This window comes from Periophthalmus magnuspinnatus, chromosome 4 (assembly GCF_009829125.3).
Source record: "Periophthalmus magnuspinnatus isolate fPerMag1 chromosome 4, fPerMag1.2.pri, whole genome shotgun sequence".
Lineage (NCBI taxonomy): Eukaryota > Metazoa > Chordata > Actinopteri > Gobiiformes > Gobiidae > Periophthalmus > Periophthalmus magnuspinnatus.
The window spans coordinates 9,739,569-9,767,553 of NC_047129.1; the positions used below are offsets into that span (position 1 = coordinate 9,739,569).

The 27,985-nt window shown below is 39.6% G+C and overlaps 1 protein-coding gene across 2 annotated transcripts; it reads right to left on the bottom strand.

Annotated features, from left to right (window-relative positions):
* Positions 1–380: 380 nt before the first annotated feature.
* On the bottom strand, positions 381–26,532 carry lingo3a (leucine rich repeat and Ig domain containing 3a). Of its 2 annotated transcripts, none has more exons than XM_033965756.2 (2): positions 26,102–26,532; positions 381–2,286 (listed from the first exon to the last, which is right to left on the bottom strand). In XM_033965756.2, exon 2 carries the CDS (start codon positions 2,225–2,227, stop codon positions 395–397), a length of 1,833 nt encoding a protein of 610 aa, XP_033821647.1. In that variant the 5' UTR covers positions 2,228–2,286; positions 26,102–26,532; the 3' UTR covers positions 381–394. The 2 variants fall into 2 exon arrangements, with proteins under 2 accessions (XP_033821647.1, XP_055077409.1); XM_055221434.1 differs by having other exon boundaries at positions 26,274–26,296.
* Between the last annotated feature and the right edge of the window lie 1,453 nt (positions 26,533–27,985).

A 27,985-nucleotide genomic window follows, 5' to 3' on the forward strand; every position in this document is an offset into this window, starting at 1 on the left:
GCAAATAAACTTTGGCAAGTCCTTGGCATTTATGAAGCACCAACCCGGTTCATAATAAAATAATGAATTTGGAGATTTTAAAAGAACTATGATGGCAACTCAAAGAAGGAGAGATAGCAAAAGTCTATTTATGTTTGATGTTTAGTTGGCAAACGGCCTATAATGGTTAAATATATTGTTAAATATATGTTTATACATTTTGTTGCTTGGTCTATACAATAATTTGAGTCCCATTCAGTGACCACAAAAGTATAACAAGTCCCAGTGTGCAATGTTAATACATAATGTAAAAAGTCATTAGATAAAAAAGTTCTACTAAAGTTTTTTGTTTTTTATGTTTGTAGCTTTACAAGGCTTGTAAACATGTTTTGTTAAAAAAAAAAAAAAGTCAAGTTTATATCATCTTCATGTTGAACTTTCGTGCACCACCCTGTCCTCCGCTGGCTGCAGGTCCATCTACCTTTCTAAAAGAATACTCCACAGAAAAGTTGTTTTTGTGCTGCCCTCTGCCTCGACTCCACACAAACAGTAGAATGAAACAGAACAGGACCACTCCTAGGAACATGATGCAGCCCATGGCTGTGGATATGAGGATGGTCTTTAGATCCAGAGTAAACTTTAAAAAGACCTTAGTATCATTTAGATTTGTATCATTCAGGTCTCCAGTGTAGTAGGTACGATTTGCCATGAGTGCTGCATCAAGAGGCAGTCCACTCACTGTAAGAGTGGCAAAGTAAGTGTCATTTCCACCTGCATTACTGGCTATACAGATATAGGTCCCACTATCTGTAACTTGAGCATAGCGTATTTCCAATGTGCCTTCTGGTAAGACAGTGAGACGACCTGTACTCTTTGTGGTGATACGGCGACGTTGAGGAGAGATCCAAAAAATAACAGGAGCCGGCTCACCTTCTGCTCTGCAAATGAAGGACACCACCTGTCCCTCGCGGGCATTTATCTGTTGCAGTTTCCTGTTACGGATTTTGGGCTTTTGACAAGTAAAGTGTTCAAAAAGAGCCGAGTCTGAGAAAGCGGAAAGAGCCCTGCCTTGCACCTCCACAGGTGTTGTGCACACCGGGGGAGCGCTGTCAAAGTTTAGCGTCTTCCTGCGCTGGAGGATCCACAGTAGGCGGCAGTCACAGGCTAACGGGTTTCCATCCAAACGCACTGTCTCCAAGGTGTTGACGGACTGGAAGGCCCCCTCCTCCAGTGTCACCAGGCTGTTAGTGGAGAAGTTAAGGAGGCGGATTTGTCTGAGCCCTCCCAGTGCATATGGCTGAACTGTCACAAGGTTAGTGCTGACTAAATGCAGCTCCTTCAGTCTGACGAGGTCTCGCAGGGCCCAGGATTCAAGCACAGAGATGGGGTTATAGGAGAGGTTGAGACTGGTGAGGTGGGCCAGACTGCGCAGGGCAGAGGTGGGTACAGAGGTTATGTTGGTGTGTGTAATAGACAGCCAGGACAAGTTAAGACCCTGCAGACTGTGAGGGGAGATGTACTCTAAAAAGGGCCAGTGGTCGATCTCCAAGCCCCTCAAATTTCCTAGCTTACGAAAGTTCTGATCATCTAAGGCAGAGATACTGAGGTAGCGAAGCCGTAAAATCACAAGATTATGCAGATAAGACAATGACTGGCTAGACACAGAAGTCAAATTACATCTTTCAATGGTCAGCTCTCTAAGGCCTACCAGACCCATAAAAGCCTTGTTTGCAATATAAACAAGATCATTGTCCCCCACTTCAAGATTTTTCAGACTTTTTAGGTCTTGGAAAGTAAAGTCTAACAGAATTACAATTTTATTCCCGCTTAGGTCCAGTGAAGTTAAGTTGGTAAGACGTGAGAAAGCTCCCATGGGCACCAGTTTCAATTGGTTTCCCCGAAGAGAGAGAGACTGCAGATTCTGAAGACTTGAAAATGCATTGGGTTCAAGCACACTAATCATGTTGTCACTTAGGTCCAAATTTTCAAGGCGAGGATATGCAAGCAGGTCCCCATGTTCAACCCAGCGAAGTTTATTACCACTCAGGTCCAAGATCCTTGTGTCTGAGGGTATGGCCTCTGGGAGCGCACTCAGTCTTTTATTATTACAGGACACTGTCTTGAGCTTTGAGACACACTCACATCGTTGGGGACATCCTTGACCTAGGATGGGTGACACAACAATCATTACCAAGATGAAGAGTATCACTAGTGTCCAGCAAACATCCTGGCTCAGGCACCCCGCCATGACCCTCCTTCAGCACTCCGTTTAGCTCTGGGCTAGGGTCAAATTAGTGGGTCAGACACCTGAAAGAAAAAACAAAAACAAATATCAGAAAAGTGTGAGCAAGACATAGATAATGTAACACAAATCAAGCGAATCAAATCCTTTCAATGGTAACAATCAAACAGTAAATGAGTACAATTGCAATCACATACTCTAATTGACCCTGACACAGCAGTGAAATTAAAGCTAGCGCTCCGAGATAATCTACAAAGGCCTGGGTCTGTGGTGCTTAGAAAAGCTGACAATAGCTCTGTTAGCCTGGAAAAGCACTTGGCATTTGAGCCAGAGCCAATTCACAAAATCCCCTAATAGTCATGAACCCATTTTATATCCAATCTACACCATTAATATGCAATTTCGAGGAAAATGTAATACTGCATTTTGTACCCCAAACATCTCAACAAACATGAGTAGCAGTTGCAGGTACTGAAAAGCATTTCAGTATTTTCAGTCTAAGAACAGACCTAAAATATAAGGAGTGCATGTGCAGAGGCATTCTGTCAGAGACATCAAACACAAGCTGACTCTATATGTGGCGACTGGTATGTGAGTAGAGAGGCAGACAGCTTTGTACAGGTCTTTGACAATGTCAGTCAGCAGAGAGGCAGGGGATATGATCCAGTGCTTCACAATAACTCGGGCCATCACATCAGCTGCACTGGTCTCTGAGGCATGGAGCTTATTGTTAGCCTAAACTGACCTATCTACGGAGCTCATGTAACAGGCCTTTAACAACAATGTACTTTAACATGATACTGAGTGTTTTTTTCAGGAGAACAGGCACTGTTGGAGTTGACAAAAGCTATATGATCACACAGCCTTATGACCTCTGCCAGATGAAGTAGGTAATAATAACATCTTTATTATGGCACCTGGGTTGGACAAATTTGTAGCTGTCTTGCTCAAAATGCATTTTAATTGACAATAGTCTAATCATAAGGGCTAAAGTTAAATGTTCACCTGAGGTTAGTGTCAATAACAAGTAGAAAGATAGTGACCCAGCAACTGAAGGCTAATGTCAGATACACAGTGTATTGTCTGCATATGAGAGAGACAAATATTGTATTACTGTATACTTATGGTACAAACTCACAACTGACCAGAGCACTGCAATAAAGAGTCCTATTAGATCCATAAACTATTAGTTGAACTATTTGGACAGTGTAAGCTGATGAGAATGACATGCAGAGCACAACGACCACTGAAGCAATAAGAGTCCCATAAGAGTGGCTTTATATTTAGAACAAATTGTCAGACTGTGGAGACAGGCGTTTGCCAGAAAGAAGATATTCACAAGTTTAGCTGTTTACAAGTGATAATAGATGTTTGTTTAGCTCATAATGTCTTTTCAACATTTGACCATCAGTCCTGCCCACACTAATTATACCAGACGGGTATTCGGCCATCAGATGTTACCCTCGTGGGTACCATCTGATGGCCACTAGATTACCAAATCATGAGTGTTATAGTACTGTCTTAGTGTCATATTACTGTCTTGTTTACATTTATAATACCGATAAGGTACAGAGCTATCAGATGCTACCCTCGTGGGTATCATCTGATTGCGGCTACACCGTATTTATTCTGATATCTGTTGCATATGTCTCGCACTTTAATAACTTGTAGTTTGCACTATGTATTGAAAATTTTGCACACTTGTACATTGTCTTTTGTATTGCACTTTTTATACGTGAATTGTTTTGTTTTTAATGTTTGTGACACCAAGGACTACAGATGGAAATTAGCATTTTGCTAAATCTGGTGCAGCCATCTTTTTAATGTATCTGCACACTGTCCTTCAAATAAATAAATAAATAAATAAATTTCAACATGTTCAACATATGATATTTAATAGCAAGATTGCCAGCAAATGCATGATACATTTTCTTACCTGCATCTCAAATTTATTTTAAGTCTCTTTTTAAATAACCATAACACTAATGGCAATAACAAACCTTTGCAGACTATTTTAACAAAGCCTATATCAAATATCTAAGTCTGTCACATCAGTTTTTCCAGCCCATATCAGTAGCAGTCACTCACTAGGGCCTATAGGACACAGGTCAGCAGGAGGTGGATAGCAGTGGTCTGAATGCAGCATGTCCCACACACAGCTAGAGTCTACTGTTGCCTGCAGTAAGCAGTGGTCAAAAATAACTGTCAACTATTTCATAACACCGCAGGTCAGACGGCACGCTGTTGACCTTTGGAGGAAGCAAGTGACAGACAGATAAAAATTCTTCTCCTAACAGCACGCCGAGATATGGATAATTTTTCAGTTTACTTATAGGAAGAAATTAGAAGTCAGAATGTACATCTAATAAATTACCTTAAACCTACCACATAGAGTCATACAGGCAGACTACTATATTTTTATCTATAAGCTTTATTGATGGGCAAAACAGCAACAAATGGTGAAAAAAACAGCAAGTGGACATTTGGCTGTTGGGGATATAGATTCTCCAATACAAAGAAATGCACATTCCCATGCATTTTCACGTAGAGGTGGGTGATACGCCAGTAATTTGCTTGTTCGGAGAATTCATACTATGATTGGTTAATTCCACCTGCCACTCACTTAGGGCCTTAGGGTGTTGACCAATAGGAGGAGTGGGTGGGGAAAAGTGTCTGTTGGAGCACTGAGCTACGCACATAAGCAACAAATCATAATTTGACAATGTGACCAAAAAAGGTTATTGGATGAGATAACAATAACATTTTTATCACCATATTGCACAGCCTTACTTCAGCCCTAATATTGAGGCACATGGCAGCACCCTGGTTATTCAGCATTCACAAATCTGCTCAAATAGTTGTTTACCATTCTTGTTAAATGAGCTTGACACTAGCACAAAGAACTTAGAGGTATATTTTGTTCCTGAACAAAAAGAACTATGCATTATTGTTGCAGCTGCTAGCATTTAATGTTGTTTGACAGTAAGTTATTTATAGTTCAAATTTAAATTAAAGCTGCATACAGAAAATAGCAAGTCAAGTTTACCAAAAACATAACTTGGATCAACTCCATGACAGTGCCATGACAGTACTCTCCACTGTTCTCTTCTGTTGTCACTGCTCTGCTGTATCGCACACTCAGCGAAAATACACCTGTGCATTCCACCTTCAAGAACTGACCTCATCTGAGTGAGCCATCCTCCAGCTGCCTGCAGAGCACCCAGCCTCATTAGCTCCTCACACATAAAGGACATTTCCTGACATTTCACTCACACACACAACCCCAAACACACACACACACGCATTGGGACCATGATTAAAGTCTCATTACTTCTCGAATGCCTCACTGCTCTTTAGTATTTGTGCTTCTAACTATACCCAGAGAAGTGTGCGCTTCTTTGTCCTTCATCATATTTTCTTAACTGTGGCAAAGGCTGATTGGTCTTGGCCATGAACCTGAGAAGGCTCCCGTCAGGCACCAAGCTGCAGTCGGTTCCTAACAGCGTCACCAGTGGCATTGTAGAATGGGTCAAATGTAGAGGATACATTTCTCTATAAGGACAATAGTGTTCATTAACCTAAACATGACACAGAAACCTTTCAATCCTGCTTTAGTGGAACACACAGGGTCATGTCCCTGTAGCACTCTCACTGTTTGTTAGGTGCACTTAACGGGGAGAGAAAAGGTAATAGATAGCGATCTGTAACCACACTGTACAAAAGAGCTTAGAAACCCCAGTGCTGCTCTAATTGCTTCAGTAGTGAAATGTCACCTGTAGTTCATGGCTGTCAATATCTCCTGGCATGGCCATGTTTAATTTATCTGAAGTAGGCTTTAGTCAGGAGAGTGTTACTTAGATGGCAAAGTGCAAAGACTGGCCTAAACACTTCAACGAGACAAAGAGGACAGAGAAGAAGGAGCAGAATTTTTAAACTAAAGAAATTACAATTGCAGGTTAGCTATAGCAACGAAGCCAGATTTAGCCTGAAGTGTGGGCTGAGGACAGTAAGGACAGAGCATGTTCTACCACTTTTGTCCTCTTCTCTCTGCAATAACATCAGCCATACACACTCCAGTCTCTTTTTTTCTAACTGAACCCATTAGGAGCTGAAAGACAGCACATTAAGCTAACAAGGCTTTTGCCATTTTCACCGTTCTCCCCTATTAAAAATAATGAATGATGAGGCCCCTGCATGTTTTTACATGAGGGCATTATGATGGCATCTGACTAAGACCACTGTGGGTGGAGAGGTGAAATTTACATATTACACACTTTAATGTATGCTTGTGACCTTCTTGGGCTACTGAAAGAAATGGGGTGAAACATACAGTATTAAAAGGATCAGCCTAGATCTGGATTTTTTTATTTTATTGTGAATACTAATATTTTATAATTGTGTATACACTGTCCACAATAGACTCAGCATTTAAGTCATGTATATCTTATATGTACAGTCAAACGTTTATGTCTTTCCAGTGAAGTTCTTGTCAGTGTTCCTGGTGCAGGTGTAGGACATGGCTGACAAATGAGCATGAGTGTGTCGGAGAGTGTGGGTGTAGACTCACAGGCCGAAGCATCACATCCACACAGCTCCTCAAATGGCTGCGCACACACTGATGTCTGCGCTGTGCCCACTCATCACACTTTACATAAGCTCTGCGCCAGTGTCCCCCAGAGAAAAACACATTAGTCATTTTATTCTGAGGGAAGCCATCTCCCTGTAGGGTCTGAGCAGGAACTACCTGCAGCCTGTGGCAGTCTGGGGCCCATGCTAATGCACAAATAGGTAATTTTGTATGGAACCTCACCTGATGGGGTAGAGCCAGCCTGTGTCTTTTTCTGGCCTGTAACTTAGCCTCACAGGGCAGTGATGGATGGTTATTACTGGTATTGTCATGCCATACACCAAAGGCAAGGACACTCTTTACCACTGAGTACAAAGCGGGTCGGCACATAGAGTACAGCGAGTGTAAATATGAGAGTAACTAACTTCAGCCAAGAAGATTGATGGAGGTTATCATGTGCAAACTGTATTGTAATATGCTTTGCTCTGGTATCTTACCTCACAGCAGCATTCAGATCTGATATGAAAATTCCACTCTACACTTTGGTTGTGGAGTAAAATAGTGATTTAAAAGGTGCCAAGTGGGGCTTTTATTACAATAATGAATAACAAAGACGTTCTTAAATTACAGTTGTGAAAGACGTCTCACTTCTGCCCTGTGCATGAACAGTGAAACTAAAGGACACAATAGGAGTGATTAAGAATGTGTCTTGCTGAGTACCATGAATCTTTAATAGGAGAGAATAGTTCCAGGACTTATCGACAAAAAGGCTTCTTTGAACAGTAGCTGAATTATTGAAGACATTATGCTGTATGGTCATGACCCACTGACACAGAGACTCTGACCTCATCTGGGGCTGTGTATGGCTGCATACCCATACACACAGAGCAAAACATATGATACTCTTGGGGCACCTTCTGCAGCACTGATGAACAACTTGACTCTACATGATTGATAGAAGCAAAGGTATAGTCGTATCCCATTACAAAGTGCAGTTTTCCACGTTGTCATAAAAATCGTATATAAAATACAACTATTACTGTCAACTATAATCACTCACAACACAAATTATACCATTTATTGTAAAGTAGAAAGAAATCATTCATTTAATTAGCAAATAAGTAAAGTAAAATTACAAATAGATGCAATTAACACGTACAACCCTATGATATTACATTTATAGCATCCTTATGTAAGCTTAGTGGTGACCTTAACTCCACTATTAGTTTCCACTGTGTATTATTTATTATTCATTGAGACAAGATCAGATTGGCAGGGTCTAATGCTATAGCTTTAGTTTTTGAATACAAGCCTTTCCCTGACTACTTAAATAATTAATTTGACTCAAGAATACATGCGAGATCTAGTCTATACAGTGCCAATACAAAAGAAAGAGGTATCAAATGTGCTGCAGAAACTAACTAAAATATTTAGTTAAAAAATTATAAAGTGAGGCTTGCATAAATCACGTCATGTTTTCTTTGCAGGAACTGTCCAAGTAAAGTCATATAAAGTTGACACAAGGGATCAGTGGCTTAAAAGAACATTACATTTGATGCCCCAGTCTAAAGAGAACACTAGACAATGATTCAGGGCGACACGTCTTCCTGAAGCAATGCTGGTTTTCTCAATAACGGAGTTTGCAGGAATGGTCAACAACATCAACACGTAACAAAGTCAAGTGTGATCTGCAATGTTCCACACCAGTTATTTGTCGATGTGGGCGTAGTAATTGCTTGCTGTTTATCCTGTTTCCATTTAGTGAGCTTCCACATGGAACCTTTATTCAACAGATTTTCCCTTGGGTCCTTTTGGAATACATTTATACAACAGATTTCCTTTCCTCCACAATTCCTCTAGGCTTAGGACTGACCCCAACAGAATATATAAGCCCCTGTGGTTTGATTTTGCAGTACTCGCCCTTTCCACTTCCTTTTCGTTCAATAATTTCCAGTATTTGTCTATAACCAAAGAGTAAGTGGGAGAAGGAGGCCTGTCACGATAACTAATTTTGAAGTGTGATATACTGTATTGAAACCAAACCATAAAGTGGAATTATGTCCAAAGAAAGTACTTTAATTGTATAATATTAAAAAAGGAGCTGCAATAAATACATAACAAAATGCAAGACTTAAGTAGTTAGTTTGTATTTATAATGAGTCATAGAACTTCATAATTCAACCTTCTACAGCTCAAATCTCATTATAGTACAGAAAATAACCAACATTTTCTCAGTAGTTCAATGAAAAAGTACCCACAGTTAATACTGACACCCGAAAACTGTTTGTTCCATCTGCCATGTGTTGAACGATAAGTCGATATAGTAATTATTGTGACACGCCTAGGGAGAAGTTAAACATTTCATCATAACAATACATTGCAGTTATTCTATAGGAGGATGTAACAATAGCACTGACAACACATGTGACTTGTGTTCCTCTTGAATATAAAATGCTATTGTCCTATTATAACTATAGCCCAAAGCAAGTAAACCAGTGGCTTGTGCCTTGCTTGGCCTGGACAAATGTGCTGTGACCAAAAGTCCTATTAAATGGACATAGTCGGTTGGTGGCTTGTATGATCAGAGTGTGTCACTCTGTCCCCGGGCGACCTTTCATGCTGTAAGACAGATAACAAGTGACACCCCACAAGAAAATACAGGGATATAATTGGGTAAGGGATGTAATGTTTGCGCTCAGCTAATAGATCAAAGATGCAATTTGTCCTTGTAATCGGTATGGAGTTGTTCTTTAAACAAGCAGACATTTGTTATAAGGTCACAGAGATGGTGATGTCTGGCAATTGCAAAAGCTGAGAGACATTTTCAGCTCAACAACATCAATGGAAACCAATGCCCTTGAAAGCAGCCAGATCAAATAGCAAATGTAATGACTTGGAAACATCTATCGCATTGTAACTGACTATAACTTCAGCGTAAATGGCTGTTTGTCAACTCATTTATCCTGATTGCTTCAGTGAGTGTGGCACCAGTTCAAGCCATCACTGAGTAATGCTGCTCCTCAAATATCGTTATGTTGGTGGAGTCGTGTTTAACTTTTCTGTTGTCAGATTGAGCCAAGAACATGGGGACAAACCAGATTGGCTTTTGTAGTTGGGTTATGTGAAATGGGCGCTTTAGAGTAATTCCTTTTTGTATGAAATGTATTAGTAAAAACTTTCAGTCAATCAAAAATCTAACTTAACATAACAAGCAAACATAAAGGCACTTCACTAGCCACTGGAATGGGGAGTACTCTGTGGGGTGTATTGAACAAGGTAGTCAATATCCTTTCTTAAAAACAAAAAATAAAAAGTAGTTACATATTATACCCACTAAATCATCTGCACTGTTAGCAGGTAAGTGTTGGTCCATTTCTTGGCTGAGGGGTCTGTCCACTGTGTCAGCAGCCATCACTTCAACTGTGAGCCAGTGTGTGCCAACTGGCCCCAACCACCAATCTACACTCACTGTCACTTCAATAACACAGCTCAGGGCAGCACTCAACAAGAACAATGTGACCACAATGGGTCAGAAACCAGTATATTGTTACATTTGCACTTATCTCAAAAATGTAAAAATAGCCTCAAAACTCAATGATTAGTTACTTAGAAGAAGTCTGTAATTGCTTTGTTCCTTTTGGAAAGATATAAATATACCTTTCTTGGTTGACAGCCTTTCTAACAAAGTTGTTTGCACAAAATGATGTATTGAATTCACTACAAGCAATTAATTTGTCAAAAGAGTTGTCAGAAGTATTGATACAGAGACACTAATACTAAAACTAACAACAAAACTTGATAACTATTGATCTATATATAAAGTATAAGACCACATGAATAAAATAACACTGTTTTGTATTAAAAATGACACAAAATATGTCTAAAATATGTCAAAATATGTCTAAAATTAAACAAAAAAAACAAAACCAACAACAACAAAAAAAACAGTGGCATTTATTATAATGGTAGTATTGAAATTGATTTTGAGCATTGAGCAAATCCTTCAATCCAAGTTTAAATTTTAGCATTTAGCAAACTATTTCTAAAACAACATAATAAATGGGATGATTTGTTGTGGCAGGAACAGCCAAAAGGAAATAAATGATAATGAAACAGGATGCGTTTTGGTTGTAGAAAACACACTGATCTTAATGAGTATGAGTGGGTGGGGACTACACTAAACTAAACTAAACTAAACTAAAAATAAAAGGTTAACGTCTTGGGGGACAGCAACCTTTAGACAATCTTTTTGTTTGCCAACATCTCTGTATGAAGCACAGTTAAATATCAAGCTTTATTGGACAGCAAGTAAAGCACTGCATATCAATACTCTCTTAATATTTACTTTTACTCCACATTCTGTCACTTCGCTGTCCTGTTCAGTCTCTTAAGTTTGACCAAGAGCAAGCGTCATAAGTCCAAATGTGTTGAACTGACTCTAATCCTTCACAAAGCCTGCAGGCGCTGCATGTCCTTCTCATTGGCTTCATTAAAAAGGATCCCTGTCCTTTCCAGTTCGTTTTCACTGCTCCCTGCCGGCTCTCACACAAGCCAATTACATGCGGTTATCACCAGTCAATGAGTATCTAAGAAGGGTCACACTGCTGTGTGCTGTTGCTCCCATAAAGACTCAGGCACTACTGAAGTGTGAACTTTTGTTGAAAAAGAAAAGTGCTTTTAATAAGAAGAGGTTCACCATAAAAAAGTCACAATATTTCATTCATTGTTAAGGGATTACTTTGTGATTGCAACAAACTATAGATCTTTTTTCATTGTTACTGTGTCTTGACTCACAGTAACAATGAAAAAAGATCTATCTCCAATCAGGTGCACTATAGAACTTTTCTGGTGGAGGGTCTGTACCTCACTTTACTTACTTTTATCCATGTTACTGCTTTGTCTGGAATGTTACACAGTACAGCATCAAAAGTATTTATCTCCATGGAGACAAGTTGGTCGTGCCACCAAGCCAAGTTTAAGTTCAGACGTTTGGAGAGGTGACCACACTCACGGCAAAAATGCATATTTTTCAAGGTTTTGAGCAGTTAAACCACTTGGAATTGAATACATATAAGATAGATACATTTAATACCATACTAGAAATTTTCAGGCAAAGCAGTAACAAGAGACAAGCAAATGCCTTATGCATTTGATATTCCAAAATAAATGTAGCATAATTTATTTATGACACACCACAAAAACTAACTTTTGCTCAGTATTACATTCGCCACGGAGAAAGAATCATTTGTCAAACTTTATACAAGATTTCTATCAGTCATGAGGCAATCCTCATACTACACCTGAGCTCTCCAGTAGAGCAGTTTGAGTGACAGCCGGTCACAGAGTGAGGACAGAGCTGTGCAAATTTGAATGTACTTTAATAGTCTGGTGATAAACATTTATAATCACACCTGCACCTGTTTTGAATGTTTTGGTTGTTTCACTCTGCCTCTAGTTAGGTCGACGTGAAAGAGCATTCGGTCCAAGAGGGTGCGCTTGGGCCGGTGTGAACAGCACAGTCTCATTCTGGGCCGGTCCGAGCGCGTTTCAAACAGGAGGCCTCGGTGTGGCTCCACCCGCGCTCTGCAGCGGGGCCAGTGCGGTGTGAACGCGACCTCGGGCCAACCTGTGCAGCCCGCGGTGACAGTAAAAGTGCGTGGAATTGGCTAAAAACGCTCAGATCTCGTATATTTGTAAGGATGGGCCCGCAGAGCTGCTGTTTGACACGTTCATCTGAAGAGGGAATTTTGATCAATTTAATATCAGCAACAGGTGAGCCTGTCTGTCTGTGTGTCGTTCAAAGAGCTTTTTCTCCTCCGCCACCAGCGCGTACCGTCCTCACGGTGTGTTTAGGCACAAGAGGTGAAAGAAAAGACCACCGCCCACAGGAGATAAGAGCGTGTGAGCGTATTCTCTGTATCTTTAGGCGAGTTGTCAGACGTTTGGCATCAGTTGTTGGACTCTCCCGTGGCTCCGTGCGTGTTTGGGGTGAACGGTGCGCGGTGTGTGTGAACAAGGCCCGGCCCAAAATAAAGTAAATAGAACTAAATCTAGTGCGCACTGGGGTCGGTCCACAGAGCGCACTAACACGTGTGAAAACGACCTTAAATTGACCTACACGGCGCTCATGAAAAAGAGTCTGGTACTCTCACTGGGCTCTCCATGTATAAATAAAGATTAAAAAAATAAAAAATAAAAATAAAATTGAAAGTAATCCTCAGGCCTGGCCTACAGCATTCACATCTATTCATAATTCAACAGTGAGCTGCAGGAGGTGGAGAAAGTTGTGTTCATGAAATAAAGCTGGGAGAGGCATACTGGAGCCCACTGACGGGATTGGAGCAGGAAGCCACAGGTGAGGCTAATGGCTAAAGGCAGGCACATGGAAGAGATGGAGGATAGACAGGAATCAGTGGATTTCATCTCCAGCTGTCTGTCCACAGTAAGAAACCAGATCAACTGACTCAGCCTTCAATCTAACCTGAATACTATGACATCCCTGAGACCAGATGGAGAGCACAGACATGAAGTTTACCACTTTGAGCCTTTTGTTCATTGAAGCATAAAAGTATAAAATCAGACAGAAAGTTATTTTTCAAAGCAGTTTTTAAAAGGAGTAAACTTTTCTAAGGCCGACACTCAAGAAGCAAGGGTAAAGGTGACTATGGTTGTCAGGGGTAACGGCTTGTCCAGCAGCAGACAGCTGAGGCCAACCTGAGGTCCTGGTCCTCACCTGAAACCACACATTCATCACTGGAAGAAGAAAGATTTATGACTCTCAGGAAATAAAGTTGGGTGAAATATTAAAGGATAAAAGGAGAATAGCAGAAATTACACAAAGCACTGCTGCATCTAAGTGTCTGCATCGTCAGCTCCTTGTGGGTATGATAATTGCATTTTGTGGCAATTAGTTTGGAGTCTAAAGAAACATAATGAGCCAAGGGACTAGGGAAGGCTTCATGAGCAGAAAATGAAAATCTGAAGCTTACTTTTTCATCGTAATATGCAGTCTGCTGTCATTTGTGACCTTTCCTTCACCCTCTCATTTTCTCCGATCTTCACTGACAGCAAACTGCACAAACTTCAGTATTTCCGCAGAGAGAACGAACAGAATGCTGCATACTGTTTTGATGCATTGGATGAAGACTACTTAAGTGCAAGTCTAAAAATCTTGAATTAAAATTCAAATTAAGCTTAAATGTCAATTAAGCCTGATCTTTTATACTTTGTTTTCACACCACATTGAGAAAGACCATTAGCATTTCTCTTGTTTAATTAAAATGACAAAAGTTCAGTCTGATTTATATACCACTCTGCCAACAAGCCTATTAAAAAGAAAAAGTTTTAAAAGTCAGAAAAGTGGACCATATACTAAATTGCTTTGAAACTTTTGAATGTCAGCTCTTTGAAAGCACGTTTCTACTGCTGCTGTGTGGGTGTATATTTATATTCTTTTATGTATTTTAATAATAAAATACCAGAGTGTCAGAGACCCAAAGTCTATGCAGATATCAAATTTGCTTTCCCTCTTTTATCTCTCGTGCTTGAAAGTCATATGAACCTCAGTACAAGTATTTTATTGCTGTTGTTGTATGTTATGTTGTATGTCATACCTGGAATGCAGCCCGAGAGGGTTTAGCACATAGAGTACTCATTGTACTGTTCCCAAACAAGGATAAAAGGACGAGGTTGAAATATCAGGACAGACAACAATGTTGAAAGGGTTGTGTTGTCACAGTTGTCAAATTTTGCTACCAGTAAAAGTCTCAGTCTTGATCTTGTTAGATCTGAGTGCTGCTTTTGACACTGTCGATCATGGGATCCTCTTAGAGAGACTAGAGCACTGAGTGGGCATCTCTGGTATTGCACTAAACTGGTTCAAATCCTATCTAGAAAATAGGGAGTACTTTATTGAAATTGGAAAATGTGTCTCGTATAAAATAGCCCTGATCTGTGGGTCAATCCTGGGACCCCCGTTGTTCAGTCACTACATGCTACCATTAGGCTTAGCCAATGCAACCAACAGATTATTGTGTGGATGCAAATCAACTTTCTTCAGCTAAACTCAGGCAAGACTGAAGTCATAGTCTTTGGGCCACAGAAACACAGAGACAGTGTCAGCAGTCACCACCAGTTTGTCTCTCTAAAAGCTTCAAATCAGGCTAGAAACCCTGGGGTAATAATGGACTCAGACTTGAACTTTAACAGCCACATCAAACCAATAACATGTGCAGCTTTTTACCATCTAAAAACATTGCAAAAATCAAAGGTCTCCAGTAGTTTAGACTACTGTAACAGCCTGCTCACTGGTCTCCTCCAAACAGGCATTAAGACAGCTGCAGTACATCCAGAACACTGCAGCTCGGGTCCTGACTAGAACCAGGAAGTACTTCACACATGTGTCCTGTGCTCAGGTCTCTGACTCCTGTGGCTCAGAAAATAGACTTTAAAGCAGCTCTGCTTGTGAACAAGTCTCTCCATGGACCAGCACTAAAATACATCTCCGACATGTTAGTGCCACATGAACCATCTCACACTCTGAGGACTTCAGGGACCGGCCTCCTGCTGGTGCCCAGAGTCAGGACTAAACATGGAGAATCGGTGTTTCAGTTTTATGCAGCTAAAACCTGGAACAGTCTTCCTGAAGATGTGAGACAGGCCTCTACTTTGACAATGTTTAAATTCAGACTCAAAATGGTTCTGTTTAGCTGTACATACGACTGAAAGGGTTTTATTCTGCACTCTCTACTAATGTTAATTTTCATGATGATTATTTATGTTGATTTGTTTGTATTGTGATTGTAATGTCTTCCATATTCTGTAAAGCCCTTTGAATTACTTTGTATACAAATTGTGCTTTCTTTGCGTACAACTTGCTTTGCCATTTAATGTTGAGTTTTGACCTATTAATGCAACTATTTTAAAATAAAAATTGTTTCAGTACTAGTTTTATTGATTAGTGTAAGTTATAGTTTTGGTTTTGACAACCAAGTAATTTACAAGTCAAAAGTAAAGAAGCATGTCAATGTGAATTAAATCCTTTAGCCTGTCAGTTGCTACCTGGGATTACAGCATAATAACAAGTTTGGACTACCATATCCACTGAGCTTGTTTGTATGGCCTACTTCACTGCTGACCCGCTGTAATCCAGTCCCATTGGGAGACACCACACACTGCCTGGTCCACTTCCCATTTGGCTTTTCCACTCAACTTTAATCTGACTGTCCCCACCACAGCCAACTAGTATATAGTCAGCTCACTAAAACTCAACCACGGTTCACTGCAGACGATAGGCTTTGCCAAAACGAGAGCAAATTTGAGAGAAACAGGCCACAGGGCAAAAAAACCCAACAATAATAATAATAATAATAAATATATATATATATATATATATATATATATATATATATATATATATATATATATATATATGAATATGAGAGAGAGAGAGAGAGAGAGAGAGAGAGAAATACATGTAGATATCGATATAGAGAGAGATAAAGATATAGAGATAGATAGGTATGTGGTTGTGTGTGCGTGTGTGTGTAATGCTTCAAATCGAGGCCCATGGTGTTTTTACTCAATTATAAAATAATTTTTGTCAATATGGCCCAACCCTATTGAGTACGTAGTAATGACATAACAAATAGTAACAAAGATAATTGATTGAAAGTCACATTGGGCTTTTACCATTTTTTTTTACATGTTCTGCATCAAGAAGCTACTGAAACTAAAAAGCACAGTGGAGAAGCTATTTCAGGTACTGACCCCATATGGTGCAGAGGAGCTACACTTGAATGCAGGTCTCACCATTAGTGCAGTAGTTACAACTAAGAATATACCAGGCAGAGAACAACAGTCTTTAAAAGTTTCTACGTGAATCATGACATGGCTACCTTTGCAAGTTATGGTTTGTGTACCAATAAAATTGTCAAATACTAAAATAAAATTTGCACATACTGTAGTTTACACGGTTCATCCAAGCTATGTTTTTTCAATACAACTGCTAAGCCAAATAATGTGGGAACAGTAAGGTCAGATACAACTGTAATTAACCAAGAGTTTTAATTACAAGAAAATTTCAGAGACAATTAAAGGAGGCCATGCCACCACATCGGTAGCATTTAAGCCACACAAATCTCAGCACATCCAGTTAATTGTTGATTAATCTTCAAACATCAATACCATTTCAAACTCTCCAGACACACCAAACAGCAGATGCAGGGAATCTGAAAACCATTTGAACTACTTATCCTCGTGTGTCTACTTTTGGGAAATTTTAATAATGAAAGCTTGTTTTTCTGAAAATCTGGATTATTGCTGCCAGCAGGAGAAGAGAACAGAGGCGATCAGTGTTTCGGTGCCACGTCTTCAGAGAGATTAGCTAATGCTGCAACAACAAGCTTGTTTCAAGTTGAAGTTGAGCTTTTAAAAGAAATGTTGTTGCCTTAGAACTACTTCTTTGTTTTGGTTGTTCCCTATAAAGCCTTGTAAAGCAAATTTCTCACTATTTTCTGTATTTTCTCACACCATGCTAACTTTATATACTTCACTGAATCTATATTTCTTCTCATCTTTGGTTCTATGCAAAAGGTTCTTTTTTATCCATATACTCAGTAGGTCTCTCTGTAAATGTCCAGTCTCAATCTGGGCTCTTACCCTCTTGTGTATAATTAATTCTATCCTCTTTACTACCTGGAGAATCTTAACCATCCAGCCCTGTCTCCTGCTTTAGGATGCTAGGGTCTCTTGTCCTCTTGTCTAAACATCAGATTCTAACATCTCTGTCTTGTTTGTTCTTTCATCACACAACAATCAGGAGGAAAATTCAATGACCTATAAACCAAAAAACCCTTCAAAAGAATGAGACACAGACATTTTAAATATTAACAAATCACAAGTGACAGACACAAATTGAAGTGGTTTTGGGAGAGAGTGTTTTTTTCTTTACTCAGAATTGTAGGGAAGAAATGGAAAAATTTATGGCACTTCAGAAAAGCCAAGACTGTGTGATATTGGACAAGGAGTTGACAAGCCAATCTCCAACAGCTCATCACAGATCCCATCAAATGGTGTGATGCTGCCCCTTCTGTCCATTTTAGAACCAGGCACAAGAATGGATGACGTAGGTAAATAAAGGGCAAAAAAGTTTTAAAAGTTGTGTTTTAGGCGACATAAAAAGCCCCTCATGACATATTCTAATCAAATAACTACACAATTCACTCTTAGACTTTAATGGAATAATAACCCTCAGTTAAACCCCTACTTATTTAGGTTACATGGAAGCATAGGTCTACCATCTTCTTGTGTCCATGCCAATGTAATTCATTCCATGTAATGTTCCGCAGTATGGCATTAAAATTATTTGAGCAAGTGGCACCACTAGGGCAAGTTACAGAGTGGAGAGGGGCAAATGCAAGGTAGATAAGTCATACTGTGGGACATTCAAAAAAATAAATGTTATCTCCATAGAGAGAACTAGGTGGCCCTCCAGAGTGAAATCAGTCGAGTACACTTTCTACTTCTTCGCAGTTATAAATTCCCATTGCTTTATAAGAAAAACAGTACAATCAATTCAAAGTTTTATATAATGGTTCTGTCACTTATTTTTTATCCTATAATGAGCCTGCATGAGTACAGAGATTGTGGCTGTCAAAAAGTGAGACAGAGGGTGAGGGAAACAAAACACAAGGCAGTGATGGCAGATTGAGGATGAAGAAAAGAGGAACTCACCCCAAAAGGCTGTAAGACAAAAAACACTGAGCTCATTCTACTTTTGCTCCCATGAAATAAGTCACAAAAACAAAGATGCAGTGTGCACATAATGAATCACAGTGAAGTCGTCCCTGTAGCAAACAGCAAAGGAGAGAGTCGCCAATGGGGGACATGACATGAGCAATCTGTGTCCATGATTGTCCTGAGAGCTGAAAGGGAAAAGTCAAGTCTCCAAGTGCTGCTTAAAGCTCCAAGCAATGGGCCCATCCCGCACATGAAACATAAATGTGCTCTGTCTTCACACGTTTGGCTGAAAAGATGAAACAGCATTCACAATGGAGTCAAAAACAAGTGAGAAAGGCTTGTCAGGGCAAAGAGACAGAGCAACTACAAATGGCAGCTCACAGACATTTGGGACAGTTTCTACTTGGATATACACATGTTGTATCTACAGAAAGAGTCTTAGATGTGTTTTCAAAGTGACGAAAGAGAAGATGAGGTAAAAGTAGGGGTTTTGACAGCATGCCCACAGTCATATATTGAGACCAAGGCATGACTCTGATCAATCTTTCTCTTAGAAAAATGAATAATTCATTTCTAATCAAAATATAGCCTTGTGAAGATGTGTGAGGCAGCAGCCACATGCAAACACAGTCTTGGTGCAAATCGTCGGGTCCCCCACCATAAATTCATAAGATTTCCTGTGATGTCCACAAGCATCTTGTCCTTTCACCTTAAAAAGCACTGAACAGAAAGACGAGAGGAAGGTAAACCTGTCAGACTAAGGCAGTGTGACAGGTGAGCATTAAACAGAGCTCACTCATTTTGTGCACATAGAAATCCCGCCTACAGAGACATGCACACATGCACGCAGTTCACTTTGATCTATACTGACAAACACTTTGGTGTAGGTGCATGCAGCCCGCCTCCTCAAATCTGAATGGACCGAGTGTTCCACATATTTGACGAGCCAAGCATAGAGGTGCACCAAACAGAGAAAAAAAATTGCCACAACAGTGAGCCAGTTCAGAAGAAAGATCCTCCGTATACCACTTCTGATCAAACAGCTCTGACAGGCAAACTCAGTTTGTATGTTTCCAAAGAAAGGCTGAAGAGCAGTGAGAAAATGGAGCAAGAGGAAACCACAGGCTGTTAGGCACAATCTCATCACGCCCATCTGTCATGCTCACACATGGACTCATACAGCTGCTCTTTTATTAGTTCAAATGACGCAGAAACATAACACAGACTTTCTTCAGGCAGTGCCAGGCTTTTTAGCAGTGTGAGGGGAAATGACCAAATGCTCTGGGATAAAAATGTTATAGATTACCACACATTACTTACATTCTAAATACACCTTGAGTGGGTCTTACACCGAATGGGAGTCTGGTACAGTTCCACAGGACTTCCAAAGTGATTGAAACCAATGTGTGACATTACACTGGCCTCAGAGCACTGTGGTTGGGTCCGGGGGAGGTGCCTGTCTGAGAATCCACAAGGAGACAAATTCTTCTGGACATCTCAGCAGTATGGAGCAGATTATTTGTAGGGCAAGTACTTCTTTGTGATATTGTGTGGGCCTATCCTGCATTGGTCAAATGCACTGTAGTACACCATAGGTGAGTGTAAATGAGGTGTTAAGGTCATCATAAAAATACATGTGATTCTCAGTAATGAAGGAACGTGTTGAACTTAAGAGGTGGAGAGGCTGCTATGTGCTACACACCACTAATGAACTGAGTATACTCAACAGGGCATCTCTGACCAGGTCAAGCTTTCACCAAGATGACATCAAAAAGGAGCAGGTGTTTAACATATCACGATGAGGTGAGTATGAAAATAGCACAATGTACAAATATAGTAATCAACAATATCTGCAAAACAAACTTAAAAATTTAAAAAATACTAATTTTTGTCAATATTCCGCATGCAAATACTTACTGTCTCACCTTGATCTGTACTGAATGTTGACACGTTCTATTAAAATTTGTTGTTGAGATTTTGCATTTATAAAACAAAAAAAGTCTGTATAATCCCTGTGTCATCCAGGTATGATTGAGTTGGACAAACATTGGTCCAGTCCATTGGTCCAGTGTAGTGAAGACTGCAGTGAACGTTACATTGGAGAAATAAAACAGCCACTTCATAAGAGAATTACCAACACTGTAGTGAGAGCTCCTCGGGACCCCAATCTGCTGTTCAGTGAGGTACAGATCTTTGTCAAAGAAAAGAAATGGTTTAAGAGGGGAGTTGATGATTTTTGTTAGAAAAGACAATTCATTTTTGAACAGGAATGGCAGGCTCCTCTATAACTCCATCCTCAGACCTACATCTAAAACAGAAAATAATAAAGATAGCCAGTATGCTAATAGGTCAGAGAGCACCCATTAGAGGCCTGAACGACTATGCAAAATACGACTCAGTTCATACTTAATGTAGCTCAATAGACCTAGCTAACAGAAACTGTAATCAGTTTAGTTAGTTTCAGTATAGTTAGCTCCTACTTTCAGATAAATATAGCCAGTGTCCACCAACAATCTGACCGGAACACTCGGATGAGCAGCAAAAATCACTCCAAAAACTTTTATCCAGGTGACAGAATTATTTTTTCTTTTGCTATTTGCCATAAACATTGTATGTTAGCAAGACAGAATCATTTCAAAAGTGTTTCAGCTGTATTTTGAGCTGAGCTGGGCATACTTTTTTTTTTTTTATGTAGATGTAAAGAGGCATGAAATTCAACTGAGCTGGATATTTCAAACAGGTTCACAAGGTTCACAGACTCATTTCTTAATGAAGCAGTGTGTTGGAATAAATGTACAATAAAAAAAAGTACCCCTGCTCCTGCCATGGATGTAAATCTCATGTGAGGAGAGGAGGGGAGAGTTTATTTTTTCTCCAATAATCACATCGGTCTTGATCACTGATGTCGACCAGAAAAGCTTGAATGGTTTGGATCGTGGGTCAATCTAACACAGCGTTAACAGGAGTGATTTGAAGAGTGATAAATGAACTAGACACGTAACTCTCTCATGCTGCGTTCAGTGCATCGAACCACAACACATAAACTTCTCATTAGAGGAGAAGTCATTAGCTGCTGTGGGGGTAGATAACAAATTTTGATTGACAAGTGCTTTAAAATCAATTAGAAAAGGGAGGTGATAATTGTGTGTACAGTACAAAGGTTCAGGCAGATTTAAATTGTATGGGCAAACTCTTCACCAAAAATCGTTTATCTGAGGCACTGATTTGATCCCATAATTTAAAGTTATTATCCTCATATCTGGGCGCATACTATGCTTCACAAAAGTTAGTGTATTCAGTCTATATCTCATTCGTAAAGAATCAATTAAGAATAAGTAAAAAAAACAAAAAACAAACAAAAAAAAACAGTAACACATCAGGCATTTGAAACTTACCTCAATGCCTGGAGTGCACATACCCTAGATGTGGGTTAATTTAATTTCAGTCTAATGAGATGATTAAAGTGTAATTATTACAGCGGTTCCACGTGCCTCAGAGCGAATGTATACGATTACAACCATAGGACACAGCTGGTTTAAAGCAGTGGTGTAGGATGTTTCACAGTTTATCTGCCATGTTCAGCTGCTACTGCATACAACAAATACCAATCATAGAGACACAAACATCAGCCGCAGCACGCTTTCTTTACATGACCTACTCAATTATTTAAATTACATTTGTAGAATTAAGATGCAGTGTTCAGAAGTCACTCAATAATTCATTACATTTCCAAACATATTAAGATTTCTAATACTTGCTCTAATTTGTGCTTCTTGCCTAAGTTGAGAAGAGCCTTTGAGAAATTATTTAGTGCACATTGTGGTGCACCAGGTAATTGTGTTCAAAGAACGATTTTAAAATTTGAACAGATTTGCAGCTGTCTGCACCTAAATCAATTAATAAGCAATATATCTAATAAATAAGGAAACTACTCAACTTTTACATGATAACTTGAGACTTCGCTTCTACTAATACAAATCAGAATCAGTTTTCTTGCCATTGTCAGTGAAATCTGTGCTACAGGTTACGCATTAATATTATAAAAGTATAATGTAGAAAACTATATGGATGTATGCTGTGCCTATAATAATCTAACCAGCTAAACTGATGTATTCCACTGGAAGCACACAGGCAGGAAGCCAAAAAAGCATTTTATACAGCAATCTCTGCCATGATCCATATTGAGAGGACTGTTTTTATGGCTGGCCAGTCAGAGCCAGTGCCAGCAGCAGTGGGAATATATGAAATGAAATGAGCTGGAAAGAGGGACAAGAATATAAACTGCTAAAATACCAGTCCTCTATCATATAAGTCAGTTAACCTGGCAAATTGATTGAAGACACAGGCGCCATCGTACTCCATTGTGTAAATTAGACCTTGTATCAGCAATCAATCAGCATTACTGAGATAGCCGTAGTGTTTGGAGACACCAGAATAGTGTTTATCTCTTAAAGGAGCTGCTCTGCCTACCTCTACTCAAGAGATTCCTTATCTTCCCTCTCTGTGCTTATGTAACCTCGTGGCTATCTAATCATGCATTCCCTCAGTCGGAAACCATAAAATATGCAGCATCCAAAGCACAAAAAATACTCCTTCATTTCTCTAGCTTACTTTCTCTATCTACTTATCACGTGGAATGAATTAGTGTTGTTCCAATTTCAAAACATGCATAAATAAATATACACATACATACACAAGCATGCATGACTATAATGGCCAATAACCTTGACTACTTAAAATTATTATATTTATTTTAACTAAAGGGTACAGAAAAAATACAGGAAAGCAAATGATGATTATACATGGTTGAAGTATTCCATTGGCTTCGCATTACTTTAAAAAAAAAAAAAATCAATTAAACAGACTTTGTAAAAGAAAAAGAGTAACACCATTAGACTCATAAATGCTCCTATAATAAAAAGCCAAAAAGTGCCAGTGCATCATTGCTTCACCAAGATAAAAGTACAATCAGTGATTTATGGCTACTATTAGACAAAAGAATAAAGAAATAAAAGGACTGAAATAATGTACCAATTAAACTTTGAGCCAATGTCAATAAATATGCCTCAGTCTTGTTTTGTTTTATAGTTGTATGCTCTTGTGGCCAGGTTGTTGCAGTAAAAGCTCTCATTTCAGCTATTATATTTATTTAAAAATACAACCCCCCCACTAAACCCACATATAAATATGACAATGTGGCAAGACACACAAAGTCATCCAAAAGATTGGCACCGATGTTGACCATCAATAATCATACAGACACTCTAGAAGCTTTACTTTAGGCTGTTAGCCAATTTGCACATCTGAAATTGCATTTTAATGTTTTATAAATGAGCTAGAGCACACAGGGCAATGGCCAATGATATTACAGCTGGTCATTTTCAGTGGACTTGCCATCATGGGCCTATAACTATCTGAAGCACGTTCACAGGGCTCAGTCGTTCCTCTCTCCATCTCCACACTGTCCTCTCTCTGTGTCCTCCTCTTGCTGACAGTAGATGCATCCTTTGCTTTACAACACTCATAAATACCCAGGAGATGAAAACAATGAGACTAGGCATTGGCAGCTCTGAGCCACTGTAATGTCACTATTGAGCACGGTTGACAGTTTTATGTGCCACAAAAAGGATCAAAATGAGAAGGTAAGTGTAGGCGCAGTAATGGACACAGCTAACAGGCGCAATTCAACAATACACTTTGAGGGCTGCTAAGACCTGTCAGCAGACATTTCATTACTGACACATAAATCTGTCCAATTGGGAGAATAAATGGCACCGTGGGCACCATTAAGTGCTGTTGTATAATTGCTGTTGTGCCAGTACAGTGCTCGTCTTTTCATTTTTCAGCAGCGAGAGACAGGCGTATGCAGCAAGCCACAATTAGCACATACAGCCAGGCCACTTATTACTCACTGAACATTTAAGTTTATGTAACCTCAGAAATGCACAGACCTCAAATGTGCAGCTCATCTTTAAACACTACTGGAAGCTCCGGTCAAAACCTCCACCGTGGAATAACATTATTACTTCAATGGAAATGATACAGAGCCCAAACAAGACTTTGAACTTTATCTTTTTAGGCATGTTAGGGATGTCCAGTTTGTTTGGCTACCATGATTATCCGGGTCACACCAAACCTATGGACCAACCAACAATATTAACCACCAAGATAAGGCATTGTTGTTAAATTGTGATATTAGAAACAATACAAACATTAAAACAGTTTGATTTTAATGAAAAGGGAGTGAATACATCAGGTTTTTAGGGGGTGATGAGACAATAAGAATGGCATCTGTTCTTATATGGGAGTGTGGGTGTGTAAGAGCGTGTATGGGTAAATAAGTAATAAAACAGAAAAAGAAAACTAAGAAAATCAGACGCAAAGGGCGGAACTTTTTTTTCCCCCCCAAGATAAGGCAACTACAACCAATAGTGAGTGGAGAAAATATAAGATAGAAAAATGATTTACATAATTTAAGAACATAACATAACCACCACCCTCTTCTTCAAAGCTCCAAAAACATTCAAAGCCACAGCTCCAGTGCCATATAAATAGCACATTATACATTTTCAGATTACCACAAGGAAAAGCAATGTTGTGTTTTAGTACATGAATATAAGATCAAACACAGATTGCTGGTTGTCTAAGTCTAAGAAAATACAATGCCAGCTGTTATTTAGTCTTTAGAACAATATCCTCAAACCATTGTACACATTCAACAATTGCATCTGACAGATTTTGTTTACTATGAACTCATGCGAATTGGCACAGAAAGTACAACCTGCTCCTCCAGCGCTCAGAGTGGAACACGAAATGAACAGCAGAGTACTCAAGTAACGCTAAAACACTATTGATTTACAGAACAATGGGTTTAATAATAATATACAGCCTAGAACGGGTGCAAAAGGGAGACAATTAATACACAAAGGAAATTCATTTAAAAGCGGAAGACAATGCCGCGAGCTGAGCGAAGACATTTAGATGTGACACGAGCATCTGACAGCACGCTTTTCACTGTGAATATGACTGCAGGGTTCGATCAAAGCCTGCGACACATTTAGATCATTAAAACCTAATTGAGAAGTGGCTTTAGACACGTATACTCTGAAGATCTGCCTGACTGTGTGCTTACATGAAGATGCACCATTTTAAGACAAGGCAATGTAAAAGCACTACTGCTGTCAGAGAGATAATGAGAAACTGTGTCAATCTGAGTTAGTGGCCAAATCGATCACACTACACTGGACTGAGAGGAGAGACTTAACCTGTCACCGTGATGAAGGCAACAGGAATGGACCAAAGTGAATACATGGGAATACAAGCCCGGAGATAACTCACCATGAATTAAACCTGAACTCCAATGTAGCTCAGTTCATACAAGATGTGGCAATACAAAAGGTTGTGAGTTTGAAACCATACTCCGGCAGTTTACCATTCTGTACGTCAGCTCTCACTTATGCACTGCCTCAAATATCAACCAAAAATATAAAAAAAAAAACAAGCTAAACTGTACAATTCTCAAGTGCACCAGTCTTCAGCGCGTACAGTAAAGTGTGGGTGCTGCTGATGCTTACCCACAATGTGAACTTGATTGTTGTTTCTTCCACATCTGCTCAATGGTTTGGTCTCATGCACGGTTATATCCTCCCCCCAAAAAAGCTGATCCTCTTTCTTTTCCCTTTCTCTCCTGTATAGCAGTGACACAGGCAGCCGTGGCAGCAGCTGTACCGGGCAGCGTTCACTCACCTTCCCTCCCCCCTGCCGCGCGCCTCCATGGGTGATATAGTCTTTTCGATGATGCCTCTCCTCTGCGCTCTTGTGCGATAAGCAGATAGCAGGATCTCCGAGCTCAGAATGAAGCCAGCTCGTAGTGTCGAGGTGGTAGCTGTTATTGGGTCGCATGTGTGTGAGAGCTCAGGCATTTGTGTGTGGGATGTGGAGCGTACAGTGTGTGTGTGAGAGTGTGTATGAAAGAGGATACGCTGCTGTTCAGTGAGGCTCGCCTGTACTGTTGCTGTGTGCTCTCTCTCTCCTCCTCACTCGCTCGCTTTTGTGCTGCATTCAAGTCTAGTGAAGGGAAAAAGAAAAACAGGCACATAGCTTTAGTGCTTCTTTCATCTCAGGAGAAGTGGAAGCAAACATTAAGGTTGCTAATGGTGAATTATGGCGTAACACAGAATTTATACAAAGAAAAAAGCTCTAAGAATCATTTTGAAACATTGTTGTGAAGTATCTTTTTGTTCATTCAAACGAAAAAATATATATATATTTGAAATTGTAGCCTCTTACAACATAATAGATCAAAAATATTTACACAGATCTGGATATTTCTAAATCCATAATACATTAAAAATATGTCCGTACCTCTTCACAGTATTTTTATGATGATTGAGATTTTATTAGTGGCTGAGGTTTTGTTTATAATGACAAACAAATGGCTAAATAGTTTTGATTTACTGAAGAAAAAGCATAATATATTCAATGATAGCAATTAGTAGTAGTAGTGCAAGAGTATTTCAAACTGCAGAGAAAAACTGTGTCCATGTTGGCTCTATTTGAAACTAAACATTATGACGCTTTATAAATAAAATTTGTTGCGGTTGTTGAGCAGAGCTGAGATGTCTGATGGGCCCTTGCATCAGTTGTGGCAGTACTTTACACCTGGAGTACCACATGTTTTGTTCCTGTCACTTTTCAGCATAATGGGCCTAAGATTGAGAAACAGACAGCTTATTTATTAAATATCCCTCTTTACAAAGGGGCATATTTAAGCAAAAATGTATCTGAAAACTTTCTATTTCCAAAAAAGTTAACACATTTCCTAGATCAACTACCAAAATGATAAAGATTAATGATATATTCAGTACAAGGCGTTAGACTATGCAGTAAGTAGAAGCTGTCCTATACATTACATTGTATAAGGCCGCATTAAGGGACACACTGAATATAAAAACGCCCCTGCCCTTTAAATCTCACCGGGCCATATGCCAAACCATTATGTTCAGTACAGTTTAAGAACTTTACAAATGCTTAACCGCATGCCTCTGCAGTAACATGATACAGTTAAGCAAATCTAGAGCTTTAACTGTCAATAACGTCAACTTACTGACTCATGTTTTAATAGTAAGGCAGTCTCAGTTTTAGCCTTTAATGGTTTAGATGCAGAAGACACAGAGGGGAAGACCTCCACAGTGCCTCTGGGCGTCCTCACACATCTCCACATACCAGTTTCTTTTTAACAGCACATGAATGGAAGCCGCAGGCGATGCAGGAATGTCATATTCAGGTGAAAATGGAGACAGCCCCCACTTAGCAATTTCCTATATCTGCCTTGTTGTCCTCAAAAAACACTGTCCTACAACAATCTCTACAAGTGCGGCCGCGCCAGTGTCACTTAAACTGACACAGATCAAATGTAAATAGACAGCACTCACACACAGAGTCTTCATTGCTGTTAC

Excerpts from the sequence above, each read along its gene's own strand:
- lingo3a (XM_033965756.2), bottom strand. The coding sequence starts at position 2,227 with ATGGCGGGGTGCCTGAGCCAGGATGTTTGCTGGACACTAGTGATACTC.